Below are 27181 nucleotides of genomic sequence, written 5' to 3'. Positions count from 1 at the left end.
GATCATACAAATGAATACATGAGACAACTAGTTCATATTATAAAATACAGCATAAGATCGCTGCTTTATGTACGACACTAAGAAGATGATCATAATATTATGTTTAATCAAATCCTACAAAGAAACTATTGAAGTTTATGTTCTTTTTGAAAACACAAATATTTTTAATACATAATTATTAGAAAACACGAGGTTGATCTAAACCATGACATATGAGTTGATAGGTTTGTGCCTCTGTACTGTATACGCTACTGTTTCGTTCATTATTTGAACAAAAATATTAACGAACCGAATATAGGTACAGTTAGGTACAGTATTCAATCTAAAAAATGTTGTAAAATCTCTATAAACTACTAGGCTTATTACTATATCTCAGCTGTTTACTTATTACACACCTTTACCTTCTTGTAAATGTAGACGGCATTATTTAACTTTTTACGTATGAAAAATAGATAAAGCACAATATTACAGCACATAAATGACTGATGGTACACTGGCTGTTTGAACAGGACATCAGAAGTTATGCTGTGATGCAATAGCAACTATAAAAATGTAACGGAACACACTTTTGTTATTGATTTTAAAATTATTTGTGTTTGTCGATATTCCTATGAAATTAACAAAACTTTTTAGTTCCGTATACAACCTTCAGACAATGACTATCTCAAACACTGAATTTTGCTCTAAATATGATTAGACTCTGTTAACTGTACGTAAAATTCAATTGGGAGGTTTTTTACTTTTGTTTTTAAAACCTAGTGCAGTATCACCTAACCTCTTTTTTATCGTGCAAAATTATAAATTTTAAATGAGCGTAACAAGAAAATATAAAACTACAAGGAGTTACAAATGTATAACCCCAAGTTTCATGTCCGGAGGAGATGGACTACTGTAACTATAAAGCCTACGAAATACGTCATCAGACCGGACACTAATGCTGCAAGGGAATCTCGTCTGATCTTTTAAATTTTAAGATTAATCTGCAGATAAACAGAACTAGTACATTTAATCATCTGGTTTATAAGGTAACAGATTTCCATTAAAATTAATTAATGATTGTTTCGTACACTTAAATGTAACTTTTAATTGTATATACAAATAGAATAACAAATCAGAAACATATCTGGCTAAACTAATACACTTATTTTAACAAAACAACTTCAAATACTAGTAACCTATTTAAACGAATGAAGATATAAAGTAACAAACTAATTAATTACGGAGCTGTCTGCATTGTTCTAGATAATGGAACACTCCCACCGACTCCAGCTGTTCCAGATACCTGGGCACGTGATAACTACAAAATTCTTCATCGTAATACTTTCTGTAAATATTTTGAACTTCTTGGTCTTCGTTTTCCTTGCAAAAGAACGGTTCTACGCTAGTAACAGAGTTCTCACTGTTAAATGGACGGTACATTGCCATTAAGTAAATAGCTAGAGGACTTAACCTTCTCTCCTCATTCCTAATGAGTTCATAAGATATGGACTTATTGCAGTTTAACTCTCTTAATGTCTTGTTAAAGATTTCCACGTAAACGTGATACAGCTCATCAAGTCTGTGACTTCTCACCTCGTGAGTCGCACTAGTCCATATAAAGTAGACCAAGTCACTTACTGGAGAACCGTATCGGACCAACTGGAAGTCCAACAGTCTGATGTCACAAACATTACCTCCTTCATCATACTTGAACATCATGTTGGTGGTCCAAGGATCTCCTTGATTAATCGTGTTCAACACTGCACTAGGTTTTAACGCTTCAACTAACATATCCCAAAGAAACGGGATAGTTTCTTTTATTAGCTGGCTGTATTTCTTAAATATATCCGTCTTTTCAGCACATTCACTCAAACACTTCTGGCCATTTCTTATACAGTTCTTAATCATGACTGAAATCTCCAAATCATATGCAAAAAGCTTTTCCTTCCCAATGTATTCTAAAAGTGAAGGGTTATTTTGATGGACGACGAACGACACTGCGTGCAGAATAGCTGCAGATTTAAAATATAATAGACAATGATCAAAATCCAACATTTTAGCTTTTTTAGCCATTTTGAACCCTTGTTCCTGCAAATCTTCAAGAATCACAATGGTAACCTTTGGAGAGAAGAGACTCTTTGGTGCTAGTTGAGTACTAGCTAGTTTCCTGATTTCAGGAATGAACTTACTGTAGAATTGTATTTCAGTAAAATGAAATGTATTAACAGCGTCTATAGTTTGGCTTTCGTTTGGGTCTGCTTTGATAATTATCGATATAAAATGAAGTTTACTATCTTCAGGGTGATTTTTAAAGTAGATCCTAACTCGTAAAGGACAGCAGTTGAAGTTCTCACCAGGCGGCACGGCACGTGACGTATTGTAACTTTGAACAATGATTTGTTGGTTTCGCAACTCATTCCTGAGGCATTCGGCCAAAAACTCACTATTGAGGAAGATCGGCGATGGTATTTCTTTCATGATACCTGCAAAACATAGCCAATATTACTTCTTTAATTTAATTATGCTCCAACGTAAAAAGATCTCCTATAAAGTATACTCTAACACACACACACACACACACACACACACACACACACACACACACACACACACACACACACACACACACACACACACACACACACACACACACACACACACACACACACACACACACACACACACACACACACACACACACACACACACACACACACACACACACACACACACACACACACACACACACACACACACACACACACACACACACACACACACACACACAAATTTCCTTCCGAAATGGAAAATGATCGTTTTTGTTGAACATTAGTAGGTGTCGAGAAATGTAATTTTACATTTATTGCAGTTTTTAAATTAGAATAATTTCGAGATGTGATCAGAAATAGCAGATTTAACATTTTGTAAAAATGAAAACTGCTATTGTGTTGAAATATTTTAATTGTAAAATGAGATTTTATAGCAAAATTGTTTATTGAAAATTATATTTCAATTTCTGTTTGAAAGTACGTCAGAGTTTGTACGATAGTTATACCGTGATTAAGTTGATGTTCGTATATTATTGTACGGGCTACTCTAAGAAACCCAGAGGTTGACTGAAATATCAAAACACTTGACATTAATCTACCTTACGCGAAGTTTCACTAAACAGTTATGTTTTTAACATGAGCTAGGACATGATTGAAAGCGACATTTGATTCCTTTAATAAAATTAAATATTCGTATTTGCATGATTACTCTAACATTATTTACACTTGATTACTCGCGGAAAATCTATTGAGATCAACTTACTGCTGAAAACAGCAACAATATTTTTGAATTAATTCCTTCATATGTTTGCGGCTACCAAGCATCATGGACTAGAATATAAACAATCTTGCAAGGACTCTCGCAAGAAGTTGCTGTAATCGACCTGACAGTTCTCGGATCCTATTCACTTTTTCTACATTAAGCATACTTGTGAGGTATAAATGAATGTTTCCTTTCGAAGCGTTGTACATACGATATTTTTAAATCTTAATAATAAAAAATGTGAAAAATTATGTTTTAAATTACTTAAACTTTTTAAAACAGGTTTAGATTTGATGTTAAATATACGAGATAAAAGTGGCCGACAAACCTATATAAGGCAAATGTATATACGATTTCAGTATCTGGTTCAGTTGGATCATTTTAGAGATAACGATAGTTATCGTGCTCAATCGTTTTGTTGAGTTGTTTTGTAGCTATAAAAGGAAGTACTTGAAATTCACTTGAATAGTTTATCTGCTACTGATGGGCGTATTTAACGGCTTTGATACATTTTAACACGTTCTCTAACTTGGCTTCCAGATACAACTTGGGTTAAGACTGGTAAGGAGACGGCTGATCTATTAACATCTTAGTAATTTTATTAAAACCACACAATGATTTACTACAATTACGAATAGTGAAACACTATAGCTGTACTTGTATCCTTGTCACTTCCTCCAAAACCGATTACTCTCGCATGTCATTTAAAACTTGATCCTGAAAAATAGCCGGGCCAGGATTTAACTATAGTCGAGATTATATGTGAACTATAATAAAGTTATATCATTTCCTCTTCATTGGAAAGTCTCTGAAATTGTACATTTTTATTTTTGTTCTTTTACATTTGCCGCCCCCACATCTTAACGCACGTTTAGTTACTTTTCTAAGACATACTGTCCTGTAAGTACGATGCCTCTTTTAATAAACAAAACAAGGCGGAAATAAAAAATGAACTTTCACAGAGGTCACAGCTGAATAAGTTTCTTATCTATGTGACCCACTGGTATTCCTGCGTGTTAACACATCTAACAGGGACACCTTAAAGAAAACTAGGACTTAATACTTAGACATTATGCTGACACAAATGTTGTTTACCCCAGTAGTTGCAGAAATTACAATTGTGAAATATAGAATTTTAGACTTTTCTTTTTGGAAAATCTTACATTTTTTGAAGGGATAGATTGCCATTTGTAGTTCTCTAGACAACTTCAAACTTTTTTAAAAACTGAGTCATGGTATCAGTGGTAGATAATATGTAACTGTTTCAGGTGAGAGATTGACAAAAAATAATGTTATTACTAAAACGAAATACACAGTCTATACAGTCATAATAATATTGTTTGTTGTAGTGCTGTATAAAAACGTCAAATTGAAACAAGAAAATATTATTTCGATAATAACACACAAAAATAGTTTAGTAAACAAAAATATCATAATACAAATCATCTTCCTCTCAACTCGTTAGTTGAGTGGACGCTTAAGTGCTTGATACCATTCAAACAATCACTTGCAGCACTCGTGCCATACGTACACAAGGCCTCAAGCGAAATAACCTACGGCAGATTTCTGTCTTCTAATAGCGTCGTTAGCTGACAAGAATTCTATGACCGCCGATATCGATTTAGTCATTGGTCGTTGGCCGAGGTAAGAAGTTTTTTGTGAAAATTAAAGAGTCTCCATATCAGGGGCGGATCCAGTCCTAAATTTTGGAGGGGGCCATTCGAGTGTTAGTGTACCATTAAAAGCTGCATTCCATAACAACAAAAGGTACAGTATTTAGAAAAAAATGTTACGCATACTCAAAGAAGAGTTGATAAAGTTAAGTTAATTATATTTCATAAAGTACGAGAATGAACGATAACTAACGAACTTACTCAGGGCATTTATTTTATTTACATACCAAGTTTGTTCTGAGCCAGTTAGCAATTTTGGTTAAATGTTGTCTTTATCTTAAAGCTATCATATTATTCTACAGTTTGTTCAAAATGTTTAGGACAGTGAAGGGATCTTTGAAACTATAAGGGATGCAGTGAATAAATCAATTATTAGTTGCGTAGGTCACTTCATGCGCTCAAGAAACCGTTTTTGGTGAAAATTGTCAAGCTGTCACAGCTTTCTTATTAGTACCTATAATGAAAAGTTGTTTATATGAAATTTTTCTCGTTCTTAAATATTGTAATTTAAAATGTTGCAAGACCAGCAAGCAGGTAGTGTATGGTTCAAGTCAATTTGTTCAATGCAATGATCTATTGCTTATTTATAAAGAGAAAGTAGGTTTTTTACTGATTTAAAAGTACCATATTATATGTCATACTTTCCTGGTGGGTTTCGTCAAATAATTCATAAAACCCGTGTTTTGTGTGATTGTTTGAATGCAATTTGTAACATACTATTCGGATGGTTGGTAAAACTGTCTAATATAATGGTTGGTAAACAGCTGATTAAAACACATAGTGTTTTAATCAGCTGTTTAACAAAACACATAATTATATGACAAGATCAGTGTAAAAATTAGACTATTACAGACATTTTTGTGACCGATTAGCACAATAGTATGTTAGTTTCCTATTGTATCATATTTTATAATCACTCTATTTATATGAGCAGAAGATTTAGTTGGTGATCTGAGAATTTTTCAGTTTTGTTCTAATAAATTATTAGCTTTTATAATTACAACATTAACGTTTTGAAATGTAGAAAATGTACATAACTTTAGTCTTTAGTAAGAACTAGTAGTTATCAAATGAAATATAAAGCATATATTTCTGAAAATACCAACGAATTCTGTTTCGACATTGTAGTAGCCACACGTTTCTTTGAAATCCTAGCAGTATGAAACGGTGATTAAAATAGGAAATGTAACTAAAAAGGATGTAATATTTAATTTGTTTAAGTATACTTGAATGTATAGTCATTTTGATTTATATTATTATACGTTTTAATTCTAGGACGTGTTTTAAATGTAGGATTGCCTAAATGTAAATATACTTCCGTGTTACATCTAATATGTGCGTGTTTAATATTGAAAACATGTTGATTGTTATGTTTATTATCACTGTACAAACAGCTTAACACCATAAACTTACTTTATAACTTGATTCGATATCTCTGATAGTTCATACACTGAAATACTTGAAGTCCGATTGTAATACCACTTCGTAATCACTGCCACATCATTTTAACTTGGGATAAGATCGTAATGATAGAAGTTTTGACCTTACCCAGACAATATTACGGGCACGTTACGACTGGTAAATTGATGAAACGAAATGTTTGATAATAAAGAAAGTTCAGTCGCAGACTGATAACAATAATCAGTACCAAGATCACGGCACACAAAAAGTTTACTACTACGGGGTCCATGAGTAAGAAGACATCTGGTATTGTAATACTGTGTAAGCGAGAGAAGGGACCAAGAACATGTCTACCTATAAGAAAATTCCCTGGTATCTATGAACCTTATTTACAGGCCGCATACTTCTGCGAATTGTCTTTAATTACAGCACACACCTCTATTTTTGTATTATCTTGTAATAACTGGTAACAAGAGTTGAAACAATAATACTTAGGAACTTGTCTGGACTGGTGCAACATTTTATAATTACATTACATTTAAAATAGTTACTTTTTTGTTTTCAAACGTTTCAGTAGTCTAAAAAGGTTTTACGGAACTGAAATAAAACTTGAAAGTTATTTAAAGAAATTATGGATTCCACAGTATTGGATATGTGAACAACGGTCCATTATTTTGTACATCAAAAGATATATAATTTATATGGAATAAACGATATATCATAAAAAGTATATACCACCAAATAACACTTAGAAATCTCACAAACATACAAACAATTGTCATTAAACATACAGATACGTTTGTGAGATTGCATATTATAACAAAGTTTTCCTGTTCTAAATTATTTTCGAAATTGTAAGACTCTACAAGAGTCTTTACAAAATCGATTTTTAAATGTACTTAACAAAGGCATAAGAAACAGTTATTAGACATCTTTTAACTGCCATACATGAGATCCATCCTTATGTTCATCAGCAATCTCAGTAAGCTCAGCACAGTTAAAACCCCTTTACTCTTAGCTTGTTATAAAGATGCCATTGCAGGTTAAGCTAAAATGTTCAAGCCTTGTCCGAAACCAACCAGCCCAAAAAAGTAGCTTTATCGCATATGCTCATAAGTCAATGGACAATGGCATATCATTAACCTTTACGTAAATTCGGTTTACTAACATGTTTATTTATATTTGGTTACTCACAAGACCAATGGAATCAGCGTCATTTTTTAACAAAGAGAAATTCAAACTCGAAATGGACCTATGTGTACCAATTCCTATACCGATGACATAAAGATGATAGTAGATGAAGAGTTTCACTCACGGTGTTAACCCTCTATGTAATCTAGTTCGACAGTTATCGTTCAGAGTGATAAAATTCGGATTTCGTCATCAGCAACTGGCGAGAGAAACTTCGCTAAACGTTAAAGAAAATTTGTCTCTTACATGATATTTAACATGAGACAGTTTCATCTGCTACTGTGTCACGGAGAGCACTGGGCCAGATCTAAGCACAGATGACATAGGCGGTCGCTTAGGGGTCAGTACCACAATTACAATTACAAAATAACGGAACCGGTCATGTTTTATTATCGTAGATACTTGTTAGAAGACCATGATTGTGATTGTACAGGGCTAGTGTATGGTGACATTGGGAGCAGAGCAGCGGGTTAACGTGCGTTTGAAATATCCCTCACCGGTGCGAGGAGCGGGTAGCGGGCGCCGCACCTACGTGAGTGCGAGCAAGGGTTTATGTTGGTACTAGCGCTCGTTTTAGAAAAAAAAAAACAGTTTAGCAGCATGGACCTTGCGATGGATATTCATTGAATTTGGTAGCTGCAGCCCGTTGTTGTAATTTTATTGCCGTAAGTTTTTTTCGATTTTTTCGAAGATATTATTGTAATATTTCACTGCCTCAACCAACAAGTCATGACATGATTAAAACGGCTTCATTGTGGAGAAGCTTCGACGGTAAAGTTGTTCATAAATATTAACATTGACTTGTACTTTTCTTGTTCACTTACCACCGAAATTCCACCAAAATGTTTCGTATTTTTCGCTGCAGACTCTTTTAGACAGTATCTGTTAGGGCCAATTAGGTATATATTAATTAACTTAATATTTAGACTAGGTATGACGTTCAGCCTACAGTCTGAACAGGTTAACAGATTTTAAACCCGGTTTTGAATTGCTATCAGATCCACTCTCACAAAATTCACCTATACAGTATACCCTATAGATTATTTTAACTTTGAGACGATATTATTGGACTATAATATGAATTATCTAAACGAAATTAGGGTTTTTGTAGAACATGGATTTCTCTTTAACATTAACACATTCATTTAAGCCTTTTAACAGATATATGCTATTAGTTACTTGTTATATTTTCAGGAGATATTTTATTAATAAGTAAACAGTTGTGTTTAAAATAATAAAATGAAACTTGTTATAACAGGTTGTCCTCCTCCCTTAGACCTCGCTCCACAATTGTAAACTGTACGGGGGTAATATTGTAAATACGGAGGGGTAAATGAGTTTTTTTTTTAATTTTTAAGACACTATGTTGATCGTGTATTACACGGACATCCGGACTTTACCAGATGACAACAATATGGCAAACAATAGACGCTGTGATTAATAGTAATTTAAACATAACATACATACACACATCTGTCCTTAGTCATTTTAGAATGTTTTTTTCAATCTCTTTTGACAATTTCTCACAAGATATTCTTATCTGATTGAAATTCAAATTTTCGAGGATATGTGCCACTCTTTGTACTCTTTGCCCTGTCTCACAATGTTGTATTTTTGTCGGGTGAGAGTCTTTTACTAATACCTCCTATTTATTAAATTGAATTTTTGAGGTGAAATCTAAAGGTTTTTAGAGAGAAATAAGTTCTTAAAAGAATTTACAATTAACACTACAACTAAACTACAGTTACCTTCATCAGCAGCTGTAAAAGAAGCTATGCGGTACTTCAATCCCACGCTTGGCCTCAGCTATATCTGCAAGGTCTTCTCGATTAGATATCACGTTTCGCTCTAGTTTATTGCAGTACCTGGATAATTGCAAGATTGGATGTAATCCTCGGTAAATACTATTGAGGAATCGCAAAAGCCTTACTGCACAAACTATAGCAGTTTATATAAGAGGGATTCTTATTATTACCGATATTAATTAAGTTTTATCTTATCCAGGAACATTATATATGACGTCATGAGTACGCAAACCATGTGTTCCTTACAGTCTTCGATGGACATGCAAACCCTTGGTTGGACATGTACTATCATAGAACACATTATTGTAGACATATAGAAATTGAAGTTTCATTACAGAATTATTGTTTATAGATGACATCTTTCTCAAGATATCTACCACAGTTAGGCTACATTTGTTACTATGTCGTATGTTAAAGTGTCATATGGTTGATGTTAGTTCAATAAAAATTGTTTATTTATTCTATGATTTATAGTATAGGAGCTAGCAACGTTTTCGAGAGAGAATTTCAGGTCAGCTGAAATTTTGATATGCTGTCTTTCTTGCTCTTTCGGTTGGAGTCCGGGCTATCTGGCTGGCGGTAGTGGTTGCGTTTATTAATGCGCATCTTACCTGCACAGGTAAAAATCCTGGAGCGCTTCGGCAAATGGACAACATGGCGTCAGTCTAAAGTCACATGTTTGTTTTGTGTTTGTGTTATTTGTGATGTTTATTTATTAATTTTGATACAATCGCCAGTGGTAAAATGAAATGTGTTTCTGTAAAGGACATAAAGATAAAATCATTCTTTTCGTGGTTGATAAACTGAAGAAGTGCCAGGAAGTTTTGAATATACGTTTAAAATATAAATTAAAGTACCGTGACATTGAACTGCCTACTGAAATAAATGAGACAGGTGATTGGAGAGAGACAGTTTGAAGTGCTTTTTTTTAATTACACAAAACAAACATGTGACTTTAGACTGACCATGTTGTATCCATTTGCCGAAGCGCTCCAGGATTTTTACCTGTGCAGGTAAGATGCGCATTAATAAACGCAACCACTACCGCAAGATAGCCCGGACTCCAACCGAAATGAGCAAGAAAAACAGCATATCAAAATTTCAGCTGACCTGTGAAATTCTTTTTTTAGAAACGTTGCTAGCCTCCCGTACTATTACTTGCATCCATTATGGTTACCATACGGTCAATGTAAAAATATTCACTTAGTCCGCTATTAGTGCGATTGTTGCTGCGACCGGTTGAAGGTGGTTAGGCGTGTATTAAATCAAATTATGGCTATTAACCGCAGAGGTGCAGTGCAACAGCTACGTTAATAGTTTGTGTCTAAGCGGTGTCGTGGACAATGCAGTGTATATGTCGCCTGAGACATACCTACTGAACAGAGTTATACTATTGAACAGATAAAAATAATGATAGAAAAGCTATTTTCAACAAGCCACAATTGTAACTTTAACCCACTGCCATTTTGTATAAATTGAACCGTTAATTTAGGTCGTTTTTGAGAAACTAAATGGTGGCCCCAGTTAAAATGGGTACTGGAATTAATAATACTGTATGTAGGAAAGTAACTTGTAAAATGATGACTTTGACATCCGGAAGAGAGTAAAGATGTAAATTTTCAGCCCAAAAGTCATCAAATATTATGTGACAGAGCTTGTCGTAAGCTATCTACTAACATCGAGTGTTTCCGACACCTACTCACTCTTCTTCTACTCTTCTTAATTAAAAGGACAAGAAGCAAGAGCTATGCACTACTCAATGCTATCTTTCTGACTGAGATGATTCCGAACTAATGCTGTAAACTAGTTGGTTAGGTTAGTTAGTCCACTAGTTATTACTCGGTGGTAACATTAGTCATCCCCGGCTAATAGTGGGAGGCCTAACGCTCAGCCATAATCGAACTAGATACGAGTATAGCTTTATATAAATTAAGGTTCTAGTCATAAATCAGTTTGTTCCTGAGATATCGCGCGGAAAGACAGACAGAATTGACGTTTGTCCAGCCTCTTCAGGTGATAACTTCGATAAACGCTAAGCCAATAAAAATGTTTCAACAATACTCCTTTTGTGCTTACTTTTGAGAATGCGGTAATTACCTACCGAATTTGATTCTTTGTTATTGACTGACTTTCAAAAGGAGTAGGTTACCGGTATACAATTAAACCTGTCTCTATATTCCTTTATAAGTATGTCCACCGAATTTTCCAAAATTACTGGACCGATTTTTGATGTTTTACTTATAGACACATATGAAGGTCAGACAAAGCACTTTGCGGGGATGCAGTTTTCTTACAATTACCACGATTAACTGTGACTCGTACAAAATACTTCTCTGCGAATTAGGACCTGATTTCAAATATCACAATTCAAATCACTCTGCTAATATTCTTAGGTAAAAATAATTTGTACCAATGAAGTAGTATTCTTGAACACCCTTTATAAATAATAAAAGATTAGAGTTAGGACTGCGGTTATGCCTCGAGCAACTCGAATAATACGTCGGCCCAGGTGAAGGTCAGCGGACAAAACCGGTGGCCAAACCGTCAAGCCACAACTGAATTGGATGCTGGCAAGGGTTTGTCTAAAGTAAACAATCATACCATCCACTATTGTTCGAAGTATTGTAAGATCTGAAACTGTTATAACATTCAATATGTATGGCATCACTATCGTCATTTAAACAGCATTTAGTTAGTATAACACATTTAAATGATGTTGATACACTTTCAAGAATTACTAAGAACTAATCAAAGCTCCTCCTGTAGCTTCTAATGTTTGAAGTATACAAGAAAAAACACTAACAGTAATTTTTTGAAGGGACCGTACAAGTTCTGGATATCCTCACAAGGAGTACAAATAAATATGGGAAAATCGACTAATCCGTTAACAAGAGTCATGTCTAATTGCATGTAACATTGTACTGTACCTTACAAACAACATGAGCACACAAAGATTCAAAATTTGGAGTGTTTCACTGAATTTATTTTTAAATTGTAAGATGTGTGAATCTAGAATAATTATTAAAAATTTATTTATAGGTAAACATTGAAAAATGGAAACTATGAATTATAGTTAATAATAATGTATTATTTCCAGGGATTAAATGTAAATGGTAAACACAAATTTGGACGCGAACAAAATAAGACTAATTGGTATATACTTTACTACAAACTTACGTAAAATGTGAGTTAATTTTATATTGCTTACCCAGTTAATTCGTTAATTAATTACACGGTAATTAAAATCATTAAAAAATAATAAAATATTAAACGTAACGAAAAACCAAAGTTAATTAAGTACTGAGTGTAAATTGAAAAATTGATGAAATTAACGGGGAGAACCGAAAACGAATACTATCATAATAAACTCAATAATACATATTTAGTTAAAAGTGATAGCTCAAAACTCTTCGAAGCGGAAAAGATCAATTTTTATTACTGAATTAATTTTTTAAATATAAAGTCCCATGTATAAACATAACATTATTTAAATACTTTAATAAAAAAATATGTTCAATTTTCATTAATTAATTTATGACAATTTTGTAAACTTATTTTTATATTTTTTTGAATATGTTGTATCAGACAAAATATAGAGATATTTGTTTATAGTAAGTTAATCTAATTTAGTTTCAAAGATATAAACACACACACAAAACACACACACACACACACACACACACACACACACACACACACACACATACACACAACTTTCTATCTCTCTCTCATGTGATTCATACACACACACTGACCCATATTTTCAGTGTTTAACATAAGTACGTTTTTATTCTTAATTCATCATTGATTGATTTAAATTATAGATGATCTTACAGCGGAGAATTTCAATTCTTCTTTATAAAAATAAATAAAAATATTCTATTTAATGTGTGTTCTATATAGAGACAAAAATATGTGGACAGAAACATACGAACGGGTGATAGCTTTACGATTACATTTGTATAAAGAACTTAATAAACTAATTATAAAATGACGGCAAATCGTGATATTTTATGGAAAATGAATATCATTTGTATGTATCATTTTATTTTATTGCAATATTTTATGTTCACGAAAAAATATATAATGTCTCAAAAAATATCTTGAAATTTCTACAAAGATTTGAAATTGTAGTCACGCAAACCATGAACTTGGAAAACGTTCAAGATCTGCTTAGCTGTGCAGGAAGGCAACTGTCTATCTAACATAACGGTTAGTTTTAATGAAATGTTTCATTAAATAAATAATGCCAGTGCACTGAAGTTCAATTTAATTTCATTATTTTATTTCGTTGAAATGTTTAAAGTTTACAAATACATTAATTTACACAACAGTTAATACAGTTTTTGATAAAGAAAACTACGCTACGTATAGTTAAATAAATTAAATTAAATAAACATGTTATGTAAAATATTGCTGCATTCGGATCCAGTTTCGTATAATTTGATTTATATGTTTATTTATTTCCAACGAATCAACCATTGCACCACTTCAATAAATAAATAAACAATTAAATACAATGTCGACGAGAAAACGTGTCGTGGTATATCTCATATAGCAATCAGCAACATAATCATTTAGCAATAATAACTATAATTAACAATACAATAACAATAATGATAGTGTACAATACAATATATCTAAATTCAACATTCTCTCACCAGAATCGAGTGAGGCCCTCTAATAGCACCATGAAAGAATATGAAACTGGACACCAAGCTCACATCGACAAATTATATGATTGTGGCTCTATGAAGATACTACCAAAGAATTTGGTACCTGGGTTCCAAGCACAACTGTTAAAATTGTGGCCCTATAAAGCCATCACTAAAGAATCACAGAGGCTTAGTTCAAATATATGAGATTTTAACATGTCACTTAGTAACACTGATGAAAGCCTAATGAAATGAGCACATGCAACTTTGTTATATTTAGGATTAGGATAATCTCCTAAAAGGACACCCTTTTTCACAGAGCAATCCAAGCTCACTGCTCTTTTGTATTCTCGTTTATGTGATTCGTTAAAAAGAAAATATTTTACAATACTATGCATATTATTGATTTCAGATTCCTACTCGCTATTTTCCTGAGTTTTCCTTTTATGGCCGAACCCTGTAATATCAGTTTATATCTCACCAGTCATCCCTTACTGCCTTATCAAGGGTTGGCAGAATCGATTGTTTCGACTGGCCTTCTAAAAATGCATTTCGAGTCTGGTATATTATTTGGTACGCCCAATTGTTTCCTCTATCTTAAGCCTCTGAAGATGTACCATGTTGGTATCTGACAGCCCTTGGCATGTCAATCCTGTCCTGTAATTGAGTGTCCTTTAGCCGCTGTAAAGTGTCGTGCAAAATAACGGTGAGGCCGATTTGGTGTATCTAAGGTACACACAATCAAATTTAAAAAAAAATACAAAAATAATACACAGTACAAAAATAATATTCCCAGGCTACTAATTGATTTAAATTCATCGTGATCACTAGATATAATAGATGATATTTTTATTATTGTTATTTGAATAATACAGTACTATTGACCAAGCGGCATACTATTTTAATATGTAAAATCTTGATTTAAAATTACCTTTAAGCTAAAACATCTAATTCTTTTTTTAACAACCCCAGTACTTTATTGTGGAATGGATTGACATATACCATTAAAGACATAATATAAACACGTTTTACACTCCTTGATGTTTTAAACATAATTATGTATTTAAATGGACATTTAAATACCAATGGGGCTGAGTGAGACCTTTAATAATTTTGAAACGTGAAGAGGTCTGTATGTTATTCTAGTGTTTAAAGAAGAAAATAAATTTTAACTGTACCGGTTTACTAAAATTTGCGTGATAGAAGAACAAACAGTCATATACCTTTTCTATTCATGCATATTCAAACATTGGAAGATAATATTGGAGGACAATTAATTATTTGGTGAATATACATAAGGATACATTGACGTTGATAACGCAATTGTCAGGAGTAACTTATTGTTAAAATTTGAATTGAAAACGTTGCGGACCAAGTTGAAACCAAATTCAAATTCATATCGATATTTGGCATGTGATGACAGTTTGACAGGCGAGTAGGACGGGAGTGACGTGGCACGGCAGATAGACAAGTGGACGCAGGTCATTATCTGCTGAGTGATGTATGTAGCCTTGGCCACGACCAAGGTCAACACGACCGCTGCCGATGGTCATTTACACTTATTCGAGTATATCAATGTTTGGACTACAGTAGCATTGAAGAGTTAATTGATCGATAACTAGGATTGGTCTGATATTTGTGCTCGAGGTAACTATGTATGTTTATGCTTTCTATAATATAGTGTATAATAGATTAAATGATTTTATTTGAGAAAGTAAACTCGGTTTAAAATAAAGGAATTTCTTTTAGCGTTATATTGAAGACTCCACGTATCAGTCAGTTTGACCTATGCAGAGTCGGTAATAAATCTATGAAATAAGCAAAGGTAGAATTATTTATAATTTTAAGAGCTCTGATAACAAAGCAAGACATTATATAAAGAGTACAATTTGAACAATTTAGAATAAAACAATGGCTACTTAAAGTATTTGAAAATTGGCTAAGCAAAATAGATTTTTTAAATTAATGAGGTTCATATAAAATTGATCCCAAAAATGAACTTAGATGACTAGCTCAAAATGAAAGTGCCACAAATGGAAATTTTTTAATCAACACGTTTTTCTTAAGAACTCTTCTCCAAAAAAATCTTGTTTACGCCATTTTTATTGCCGTTACAGACATACTTTTTAGCAAGCAACATCTTAGCTGCATGGGCCATCGCTAAAAATCCCTTGGTTCAGTTGTATTTTATTAAATTGATATAATGTGATTCTCATATCCGTTTTCAAACATATAGAACTATATCTAAACGTGTAACGAGCTACACTTGTATTCGTTAAACGCACATTACGCACGTGTGCATACATTATCAAGGAAATAATTTTAAACACCATTTATAAGGTATGAAAATCGGACTCAAAGATTAGCAAAGATCAGAGTTTTGTTTTTACGAAGAACGTGTATTTAATAAATAGATATCGCGCTTTCTGCGAAGTTAATTTACTTCAAACTGACAAAACGTTTAAGTCGTCAAGAAACTAATTTGATTATGTGACTTTTCAAGAGGTAGGATAATAGGGGGAATACAGTAATTATATTACCGCTGTCAACGTATACATTATGATACATTTCTAGCTACAGATTTGTTAACGTATTTACTTCGGCACGAGTCATATGTGACTTTTCAAGAGGTAGGATAATAGGGGGAATACAGTAATGTATATTACCGCTGTCAGCGATATACATTATAACATTTCTAGCTACAGAATACGTTGTTAACGTCTTTACTTCGGCACGAGTCATATGTGACTTTTCAAGAGGTAGGATAATAGGGGGAATACAGTAATGTATATTACCGCTGTCAACGATATACATTATGATACATTTCTAGCTACAGAATACGTTGTTAACGTATTTACTTCGGCACGAGTCATATGTGACTTTTCAAGAGGTAGGATAATAGGGGGAATACAGTAATGTATATTACCGCTGTCAGCGATATACATTATGATACATTTCTAGCTACAGAATACGTTGTTAACGTATTTACTTCGGCACGAGTCATATGTGACTTTTCAAGAGGTAGGATAATAGGGGGAATACAGTAATGTATATTACCGCTGTCAACGATATACATTATGATACATTTCTAGCTACAGAATACGTTGTTAACGTATTTACTTCGGCACGAGTCATATGTGACTTTTCAAGAGGTAGGATAATAGGGGGAATACAGTAATGTGTATATTACCGCTGTCAACGATATACATTATGATACATTTCTAGCTACAGAATACGTTGTTAACGTATTTACTTCGGCACGAGTCATATGTGACTTTTCAAGAGGTAGGATAATAGGGGGAATACAGTAATGTGTATTACCGCTGTCAACGATATACATTATGATACATTTCTAGCTACAGAATACGTTGTTAACGTATTTACTTCGGCACGAGTCATATGTGACTTTTCAAGAGGTAGGATAATAGGGGGAATACAGTAATGTGTATTACCGCTGTCAACGATATACATTATGATACATTTCTAGCTACAGAATACGTTGTTAACGTATTTTACTTCGGCACGAGTCATATGTGACTTTTCAAGAGGTAGGATAATAGGGGGAATACAGTAATGTGTATTACCGCTGTCAACGATATACATTATGATACATTTCTAGCTACAGAATACGTTGTTAACGTATTTACTTCGGCACGAGTCATATGTGACTTTTCAAGAGGTAGGATAATAGGGGGAATACAGTAATGTATATTACCGCTGTCAGCGATATACATTATAATACATTTCTAGCTACAGAATACGTTGTTAACGTCTTTACTTCGGCACGAGTCATATGTGACTTTTCAAGAGGTAGGATAATAGGGGGAATACAGTAATGTGTATTACCGCTGTCAACGATATACTTTATGATACATTTCTAGCTACAGAATACGTTGTTAACGTATTTACTTCGGCACGAGTCATGTGCGACTTTTCAAGAGGTAGGATAGTAGGCATAGTAAAGAGAGTTAAAGAGACTGGATAGTATTATTGTTAAATAAATAATAAATATTTAAAAACGTCTTTAGTTATTTAGCGTTCAACGCAGTCAACGTGTTAGATATTATAGCCGATATACGTTATATTATGTTATGTGTCAATCACTTAAGAACTGGAAACATAATTAAACGCATCTAAAAATGTATTCAGTACAAAATGATACATTATTTATATACAAATATGCAAAACAACAATTCATCAATGCTATTATTTACCTTTTTACGGCTAGAATGGTCTTGAAAAGATAAGGCAATCTGTATCAATAAAACTTATTATTAGGTGTAGCATTATATTGCGATCATCAATGCACGTGGCTAGATAAGTATTTAGTAGACATCTAGACTCTCCCGAGAGATAACTGCTGACAACGAATGAGACCTCAACGTAAATCATTTTACTGCTAAGCCTAAGGTAACTATTGTTTTATTGTAGTTTATATAGTAATTTTACATTCTAAAACAGGAGAGAAAGGCTTAGTCTATATCTCTATATATCTATATAACTCCCAGGAGCATCATTACTGTCGTCATTAAAATGGTCAAGGATGATGATTTTGGATTTAACAATAGATGAATACTTATAAAGTTAAATGTTATCGCAGCACAACTGATTTACTTGTTATGCTTCTTGAGTTGGCGAACCAGAATTTGCTTACCTCTTCTGCTCAGGAAACCCATAATTATGACCACTGTTCACAATTCACCAGATTTCTTTATTTTGAAAGATAAGTGTGTTGTATACCCTTTAAAAAAATGGAAAGCCACAATTATGACATTATTAAATTTCTTTCTGTTTGTCTGTCTGTACGCACGATATCTGTAAAACGAATTGACTTTGTGACCACTTGTATACACTTGAAATTGTTCATGAATTTTCTTTTAAATATGAGGAACACTGAGTCATGCACAATGATGATGGTACATAGCACTACAAGGGATTTGGCTGAGCGATAGGGAATATTTTTACATTGGTCTTATGGGTAACCATAATGGCAAAGAGAAAATATTAGAATAAATAAACTTGTAAAAATACTATATACACCTGTAAGAGATTCAAACTTGTGTCATATTAACACATGTAGCCTAACTATCCCAATACGTACTTAATTTTATAGTGGATTGGTGTGTAGAATTTTGGTTTTAAAAACTATTTATAAAACCAATTTCAATGAACAAAAGTGTGAATGTGTTTTCTGAAAAGACCTGTGTTAGTATGCAAAAAACTACGGTGATTGGAGCGGTAGTCGCTGAGCTTAAGATTTACCCTGAAAAGATATGCCGAGAAAGATTTCGTATGTATACTTTATATTTTGCATGAACTTTTATTTCTAAAAGAATGAGTTCTAGGATGCGCAATTTCCATGTCAACCTCTAACGATTGTCTGTCTTTCTATCTGTCCCTAGGATATTCAAAACTCATATTTCTGCTTAGAATGTTAACAGTGATCCAGTAGTGTAATAACGTTATAGTCAATAACTAATAAATTGGCAATAATTTGATGTTAGAAAACGTAACGGATTAGGAAGTACAGAATAACCTTAAAGAAGTTATGAAAAGTATGACCATAACACGCCGGATAGGAAATTCAATTCCTAACTGTTAACAGAGAGCATTATTAGCATTTGAGGTAGATTGGGAATAGTATGGTAGAAATTATGGGATTGGTGAGGTCAGAGAACTATTACGAGAAGATCGCCAGATGTCCACATTCAGCCGAGCTGTTCAAGGGACTGTCTTATCGGACATCAGCTTACAACTTATATCCCCCAAGCTCCATCCAATTAATACTATGAATAGGATACAAAATATATATTTTTTTAAATACTAAAAATAACAGTTATTTCTGAATTCATATGATGGTTGAGTGGAAGGGGGGGAGGTAAACAACCCTAACTCCGCCTAAAAAATACAGACATATTTAATTTCATTAAATATAACAAATCGTAAAATATGGAAAAATCTGTTACTTCCTACACAAAAAAGGCCCCATACCATGTATTTCATAAATAAAATTATAAACAATCTGTTGTAAGAATGAATATAATTTTAAATAGCTTAACATATAAAAGCACCATTCAAGGTATAAAGTAATATTAACAATTTTAAGATTAATGTTAGAGATTCTTTTAAACTAAATTAATACAAATTCGCTCTTATGTATTAAATAATACGAATAAAATAAAAACATCTGATCTAGGTGTATATAGTAGATACAAGATACAACTATTATTGTACACCCTATAATTCGAATGCATACAGGAGTATTTGATTAATGCCCTTGATAATTAATGCAGTAATATGTGAAGTTAACAACAATTTTTCACAAGCATGAAGAAATAAATGTAATAAGTTTTAACTCATGAAAATATAATTCAAGAAAATAATATTCGACATTTGTGAAATAACTATAGTACATTATAATGAAATACGCCTATAAAACGCTATCTGTACACAACAAAGGGTAGCTACATACCGTGTCTACTCTCTAACAGCTCTCACTCTCGCCTCCCCCACGATGACCGTGATCCACAACACCCAAGTCTCGAAGCTCCTCACTCTCCTGACCCTTTCATCCACTGTACGAAACGCCAGCTGACGGTTCTAGACCATGGCCTTGGCTTGGTTGATCTAACCTTTCGTATAGTTGGTTAAGTATTCGTAAATATTAACAGATGACGGACTGTACGCTGAACTGATGTGAACTGCATCAAGGTCCCTTTTTGCCTCAGCAGCCTGAAGCCACTCGTCGCGAACTGTTCGACGCACAAAGCGTACGACTGTGTTTGGTGGACGGGCTGGCGACCTTGTGGAGATCCCAGGCGGTGCTCTGGAGAAACGTCCTCGCGTCGCCATGGATTATTAAATGCAGCTGCAATGGCTTTTAAAACTTCAAATACATTTTCATTTGGTGTCACCGGAACGCCGGCTATTTAAAAATTTCTGCAGTCCACTGTAGGCCACTGCTGCAAATCCTGCATCTGTTCCTTTATGGTGGTGAATTCCTGCGATAGTAAATTACACTTAATTCATAGCCGAGCAGATTCATAGTTTTCAGCTTTAAGGGGTTCGATGGATGGCTTGAAGGATCCACTTAAACTTGGTAATGTTTTTTTCTATTTTAAATGGTTTAGAGTTCAAACTTGTATAAAAAAGTTCAAATTGGCCGAGTTACAAAAATCGCTTTTGAGATACGTTATTGCTCGGAGAGTACTAGAATTAAACCCAACATATCCAGAGTCACTACTAGTTACCGATGTACACCCCTTATACTTTTCTCAGTGGAAGTTTGAGTTTTATTGAGATATCCAAAACTGTACATTTCGCATGGAACATACTTGCACATTCAACACATTTAACTGAGTCATCATCTGGCGTTGCATTATTACACTTCGCACAAATACCTGACAGTGCCTCAAAAATGAAATGTGATAAAAAGAGTAGCTTACACGCACCCTTCTTGAACCCACACAATAAGAAACAAAAAGGTCTATTCCAGCGGCAATAAAAGATATACTGTAATATTAAGCGCTTCTTCTGAGTGTTTAAAACAATGGCGACAGCTTTCAATCAGCGCAAGATAAACAAAACGAGATTAATCTAGTGCTATGAACAGATAAACCATAATTTGAAGCATACAATACAATACCGGGACAGGTCGCAAGCAGGATCGTACACGCTCGGTCAGCACTGGTAAGAGTCGCGCTCCTGCCTGATCAGCGCGTCGCGGCGGCTAGATAAGTACTGACATAAAAAGCAACATAAACCATGATGTACTTTAACTACATACCATAGCTGCCAGTTGTAGCGAGCCATCCTTGCTTTGACGTCCCAAGTCTACTAAGTATCTCTACCCAACGTGCAATAATAAAAAAAAAAAACAAAAACAGTTATGTCAATTAGTTTATTGTCCTGAAGTGATGCGTAATGATATGTTACATATGTTAAAATACCGTGTTGTATTACATTTCAATCCACAGCTCAGTTTATTTATCAATTTTACATTTTAGCGATCTCATGTTGTGGGTTTAATTATAGTTCTAAAACTATGCCTGTTATATTTTGTATACAGAATATTAGTACCACAATCTCTTTTATGATTTATTAAATTTGAAAATTATAGAATATACATTTTTATCATTATTTTAGTCTTTCAACAACTTATCTAACATAACATATCAATAAAATATCATGAATTGTTGTAGAAATTTTTAGACATTTCAGAAGTAGATATGAAAAAACGGCTTCACTCTCTGACTTCCGAACCTTTTTTCCTATCTGGAACCACTTTGTTTGTTCTGAACACTGTCATGATGCGCTCACTTAGTATCCCGACGCTGGGCGACTACATTAAGGCGCAAGTTCAGAACCTCTTTAACTCGGCTGATTCCTCGGAGTGGAACCACATCAGGACCTGGTCTTCCCGTGAGGGCTCTGGTCCACTGCACAACCTGAGACGCGCCAGGGGCATTGCTGGACGACTCTACCTAGGAGCTTCACTTATCTAGACTTGCCGTCCATCCTCAAGCTTCGCCGACCACGTACATCTTCGTTGTACGAGTACATCTACTTGTTATCGAATTGACTTCTCCAACTACACTTCGGGACTATACCATTCTCCCACTAAAGTGTATGCTGAAATGCATTGCTGCTTTACTCTCCAGCAGTTATTGGGAGATTTGTTTCATAAGTTGCTCTGAGGAGAACCATCCCGCCCTCCCCGTTCAGTTCAGTTGAGGCATGAAGCCTATGGAAAATTTATAAATGGGTGCACGATCTTTCAATTGAAGTTCTAAACAAATAAGTTTTGTAAACATTACCATTGCTGTGTTCTGAAATTTTAAATTATGCCAGTCTATTTTTAGAGCAATATTGTCAAATGCTGGAAAACAATAGCAAAACTCTAGAAAACCCCTGAAATTAACCATAAACATTCAGCCTCTTTAATGTTCCGTGAACTGACTGGCGGTCACGTGCTTGGAGAACGAAAGGCAACATTAACAAATTCATCCGAGAGTTTCAGGACAGTTGTTCACATGCACAGTATGGAATGAATCTCAAAGATTTTAACTTATATTGTGCTTAAGGCCATAGTTGATGGACCACATGAAGTTTGGCATTATCTCAAATGGTACCACACATTAGGGTTTATGAAAACAAACAGCAGAAAAATTATCGGCAAAACAGTAAACAGACAAGTGACAGAAAAGGTCAGGAAAGTCCGCTGTATACAAAATTGGGTATTATGGTGGTCTAGCAACTGCTACTAGGGGTCTTTTGGGTTTGAAAAAGGGCCAGAGATGTTTGCCCCTAATCTGACCATTCAAGGTCAGTGCTTCAATTCACAAGAAGTTACACTATTATGAATTCATGTTACTGTATTTTGTTAGTATAATACCTACAGTATTGGTCAGAATTAAATCTACGACTCGTCCCAAAATGTGATTTGTAATAAATAACCTGCGTTAAAAACAAGAATGTTTAAATCACGAGTGATATACTAATTTGGATGTTTTGGTATAATATTCGAGGGTAAAATAAGAACCTGTGGTGGTTGAAACTGAAAGCATTGGTTTCTTTAATACATAGATTATACTTATTTTCCAGGAAATTGGGCACTCTTCTCTTTTAAAGATTCTCTAACAAGATAGGTTTGCACCCAATAGTATAGAATAAAGGATTTTATCGTACTTATAGACAATTCTGAAGTGTAACTGATTTATTGTTATTCTTAACTGACTGTTACGTCGGCTTTTAAAGATTCTCTAACAAGATAGGTTTGCACCCAATAGTATAGAATAAAGGATTTTATCGTACTTATAGACAATTCTGAAGTGTAACTGATTTATTGTTATTCTTAACTGACTGTTACGTCGGCTTTTAAAGATTCTCTAACAAGATAGGTTTGCACCCAATAGTATAGAATAAAGGATTTTATCGTACTTATAGACAATTCTGAAGTGTAACTGATTTATTGTTATTCTTAACTGACTGTTACGTCGGCTTTTAAAGATTCTCTAACAAGATAGGTTTGCACCCAATAGTATAGAATAAAGGATTTTATCGTACTTATAGACAATTCTGAAGTGTAACTGATTTATTGTTATTCTTAACTGACTGTTACGTCGGCTTTTAAAGATTCTCTAACAAGATAGGTTTGCACCCAATAGTATAGAATAAAGGATTTTATCGTACTTATAGACAATTCTGAAGTGTAACTGATTTATTGTTATTCTTAACTGACTGTTACGTCGGCTTTTAAAGATTCTCTAACAAGATAGGTTTGCACCCAATAGTATAGAATAAAGGATTTTATCGTACTTATAGACAATTCTGAAGTGTAACTGATTTATTGTTATTCTTAACTGACTGTTACGTCGGCTTTTAAAGATTCTCTAACAAGATAGGTTTGCACCCAATAGTATAGAATAAAGGATTTTATCGTACTTATAGACAATTCTGAAGTGTAACTGATTTATTGTTATTCTTAACTGACTGTTACGTCGGCTTTTAAAGATTCTCTAACAAGATAGGTTTGCACCCAATAGTATAGAATAAAGGATTTTATCGTACTTATAGACAATTCTGAAGTGTAACTGATTTATTGTTATTCTTAACTGACTGTTACGTCGGCTTTTAAAGATTCTCTAACAAGATAGGTTTGCACCCAATAGTATAGAATAAAGGATTTTATCGTACTTATAGACAATTCTGAAGTGTAACTGATTTATTGTTATTCTTAACTGACTGTTACGCCGGCTTTTGAAGTCTTGAAGTACTAAATGTTTCATCGGTGTTAACATTTATTTATGGAAATATCAAAGTAATAATGTAACATACATATTACACTCCCGTATGGATAAAATTTGTCATAATTACTTCTGAGTTGATTTTTTATTTAACTTATTCTTTTAAATTGTCACAAGATTAAATTTCTTCATAAAATTAAAATAAAGAAAATACAAATGGTTTTTAAAATTGATTTGAAAACAATATAAACAAAATTATAGATTTTTTTGTTTACTCACTAAGCCTATACCCTATTATTTTATTTTGAGACATAATTGCTATGGACTCGAAATTTTGTATAAACTTATTTTCAAGATAGACAAAATCGAGTTCGGTGAAGGTACTTATTGAATATTAATAAAGCCTAAAACTTAGGTAGATATCATGGAAACAAATTAAAGGGAAAATGGGGGATTTATGGACTGTTTTATGTACTTAGTCCGATGATGACGAGTTCAATGATGGTGCATATGAAACACCATTGAAGTATTTTTGAAGCCTTAGCACTCGGGAGGATGGTACAAATTCTCCTACCTGGAGGCTCGACAAATTTCTTTTCTGTATTGTCTGTATGCCTTTCTGTCTGCAGAGTATCAGGAAATTGAAGACAGTTATAGACTTGAAAAATTTGCGTGAAACTTATATTATTTTACATTGATGTAAAGTACTATGGATAATGATTTTGAATGTTATTTTCCAGGTAACATGGAGGTGGGGTCAGCTCCAAGTTTTCTCACGTGTGAGTTTCTGACGGAATGTCTGAGGAATGAGAAAGGAAACCAAGATATTATTATAGATAATTACAAGACGTCACCAGCAGTTCCCCCTGGAGAGAACTTCAATAGCAGTCCTTTCCGAGTTGAAGTTTACTTCAAAAATCATGCTGAAGATATTGATGTACATTTTATATCAATAATAATAAAATCAGAACTACCCGAAGGTCATATGAAAGATGTGTCAAATACATTTATTGCAAGTGAGACACTATTTTATACTAAATTCATTCCTGAAGCCAATAAATTAACCAACACTCAATTAACTCCAAAAAGTCTATTCTCTCCAAACTCTGCCATTGTGGTGCTTGAAGATCTGAAGGGAAAAGGGTTCAAAATGGCCAACAAGTCTAAAATGTTGGATTTTGATCATTGCCGATTATACTTTACAACAGCAGCTACTCTGCATGCAGTATCATTTGCTGTCCATAAAAGTAATCCGTCATTTATTGAGAGTATTGGAAACGAAAAGGTTTTTTCGAATGATTTAGCAAGCGTTTCACTTCTAGTTCATAATTTAATAAGGAACGGATTTAATATTTTGAGTGAATGCACTGATAAGATAAATGACTTTAAGATGTACAGCAAACTGATAAAAGACGCTTCCCCACATATTTGGGACCTCTTAGTAGAAATACACAAACCAAATCCGGTGTTGAACACCCTTACTCAAGGGGATCCTTGGCCATGTAACATGATGTTCAAGTATGACAGGGTGGGCAAAGTCTGTGACATCCGACTTCTGGATTTTCAACTGGTGCGCTATAGCTCTCCAGTAAATGACTTGATCTGGTTCATCTGGACTAGTGCGACTCACCAAGTGAGAAGACACAGACTTAATGAGTTGTATCACGTGTACGTGGAAACCTTCAACAACAAATTGAAAGAATTAAACTGCAATGAACGTTTGACCTACGAATATGTCAAGAGTGAGGAGAGAAGATTAAGCCCACTAGCTATGTACCTGATGGCAATATTTCCACCACTCAACAGTGAGAACTCTATTTCCAATTTGGAACCGTTCTTCACCAAGGAAAACGAAGACGAAGAAGCTCAAAATATTTACAAGAAGTATTATGATAAATATTTTTGCATTCATCACTTGCCCAAGTACCTGGAACAGTTAGAGATAGTGGGAGTGTTTGACTATTTACAGCAATGCAATTTCTCTTGTAAGTAACTGGTGTTCTTTTATTGTTACTGTAAACAATAATGCGTTATATCGTGTAGTGATTAAACTGCTCAATGACATTGATACAAGGAAATCACTGCTTTTGGTTTGGTAATTTCGAGTTGCAGTGCAAGGCAATTGTCTCTTCTCGGTTGGAAATTGTTGGTAGACACTTGATAACTGTGACAGGAGTTATGATCTGATCTGAATGTTATCTCCTAAGAGAAGACTCCAGAATTTTTTTAAAATGGCTGTCCTAAACTCTGCAACTTATGTAATAAACGTTTGTGAGCAACAACTGTTATGGTGGTATTATAGTATTTTATGTAATATTTTTTGTTAGTATTTTAAAATTGTGTTGATTTGGTTTGTTGTTAAATATTTTAAAACTCGAGTTTGAAATTATTTGTTAATAAATTATTTCATAATATTTGTT

At 33.8% G+C, this 27181-nt stretch overlaps 2 protein-coding genes across 6 annotated transcripts; one reads left to right on the top strand and one right to left on the bottom strand.

Moving 5' to 3' along the window:
• Window positions 1-1059: 1059 nt before the first annotated feature.
• On the bottom strand, window positions 1060-20794 carry LOC124370088. Of its 3 annotated transcripts, XM_046828391.1 has the most exons (3): window positions 20489-20794; window positions 9305-9421; window positions 1060-2462 (listed from the first exon to the last, which is right to left on the bottom strand). In XM_046828391.1, the coding sequence occupies exon 3, from the start codon at window positions 2455-2457 to the stop codon at window positions 1213-1215; it is 1245 nt and encodes a 414-aa protein (XP_046684347.1). In that variant the 5' UTR covers window positions 2458-2462; window positions 9305-9421; window positions 20489-20794; the 3' UTR covers window positions 1060-1212. The 3 variants fall into 3 exon arrangements, with proteins under 3 accessions (XP_046684347.1, XP_046684352.1, XP_046684344.1); XM_046828396.1 differs by lacking the exon at window positions 9305-9421; XM_046828388.1 differs by lacking the exons at window positions 9305-9421; window positions 20489-20794 and adding an exon at window positions 6378-6533.
• Window positions 3755-27181, top strand: LOC124370058. Of its 3 annotated transcripts, none has more exons than XM_046828387.1 (2): window positions 3755-3852; window positions 25502-27181. In XM_046828387.1, exon 2 carries the CDS (start codon window positions 25507-25509, stop codon window positions 26752-26754), a length of 1248 nt encoding a protein of 415 aa, XP_046684343.1. In that variant the 5' UTR covers window positions 3755-3852; window positions 25502-25506; the 3' UTR covers window positions 26755-27181. The 3 variants fall into 3 exon arrangements, with proteins under 3 accessions (XP_046684343.1, XP_046684336.1, XP_046684342.1); XM_046828380.1 differs by lacking the exon at window positions 3755-3852 and adding an exon at window positions 15512-15663; XM_046828386.1 differs by lacking the exon at window positions 3755-3852 and adding an exon at window positions 18334-18426.

Source organism: Homalodisca vitripennis, chromosome 1, assembly GCF_021130785.1.
Source record: "Homalodisca vitripennis isolate AUS2020 chromosome 1, UT_GWSS_2.1, whole genome shotgun sequence".
Lineage (NCBI taxonomy): Eukaryota > Metazoa > Arthropoda > Insecta > Hemiptera > Cicadellidae > Homalodisca > Homalodisca vitripennis.
The sequence above is the reverse complement of the archived record's forward strand: the minus strand, read 5'-3'. Positions and strand labels throughout refer to the sequence as shown.

Coding starts and splice junctions, on each gene's coding strand:
- LOC124370088 (XM_046828391.1), bottom strand. CDS start 2,457: ATGAAAGAAATACCATCGCCGATCTTCCTCAATAGTGAGTTTTTGGCC.
- LOC124370058 (XM_046828387.1), top strand. CDS start 25,507: ATGGAGGTGGGGTCAGCTCCAAGTTTTCTCACGTGTGAGTTTCTGACG.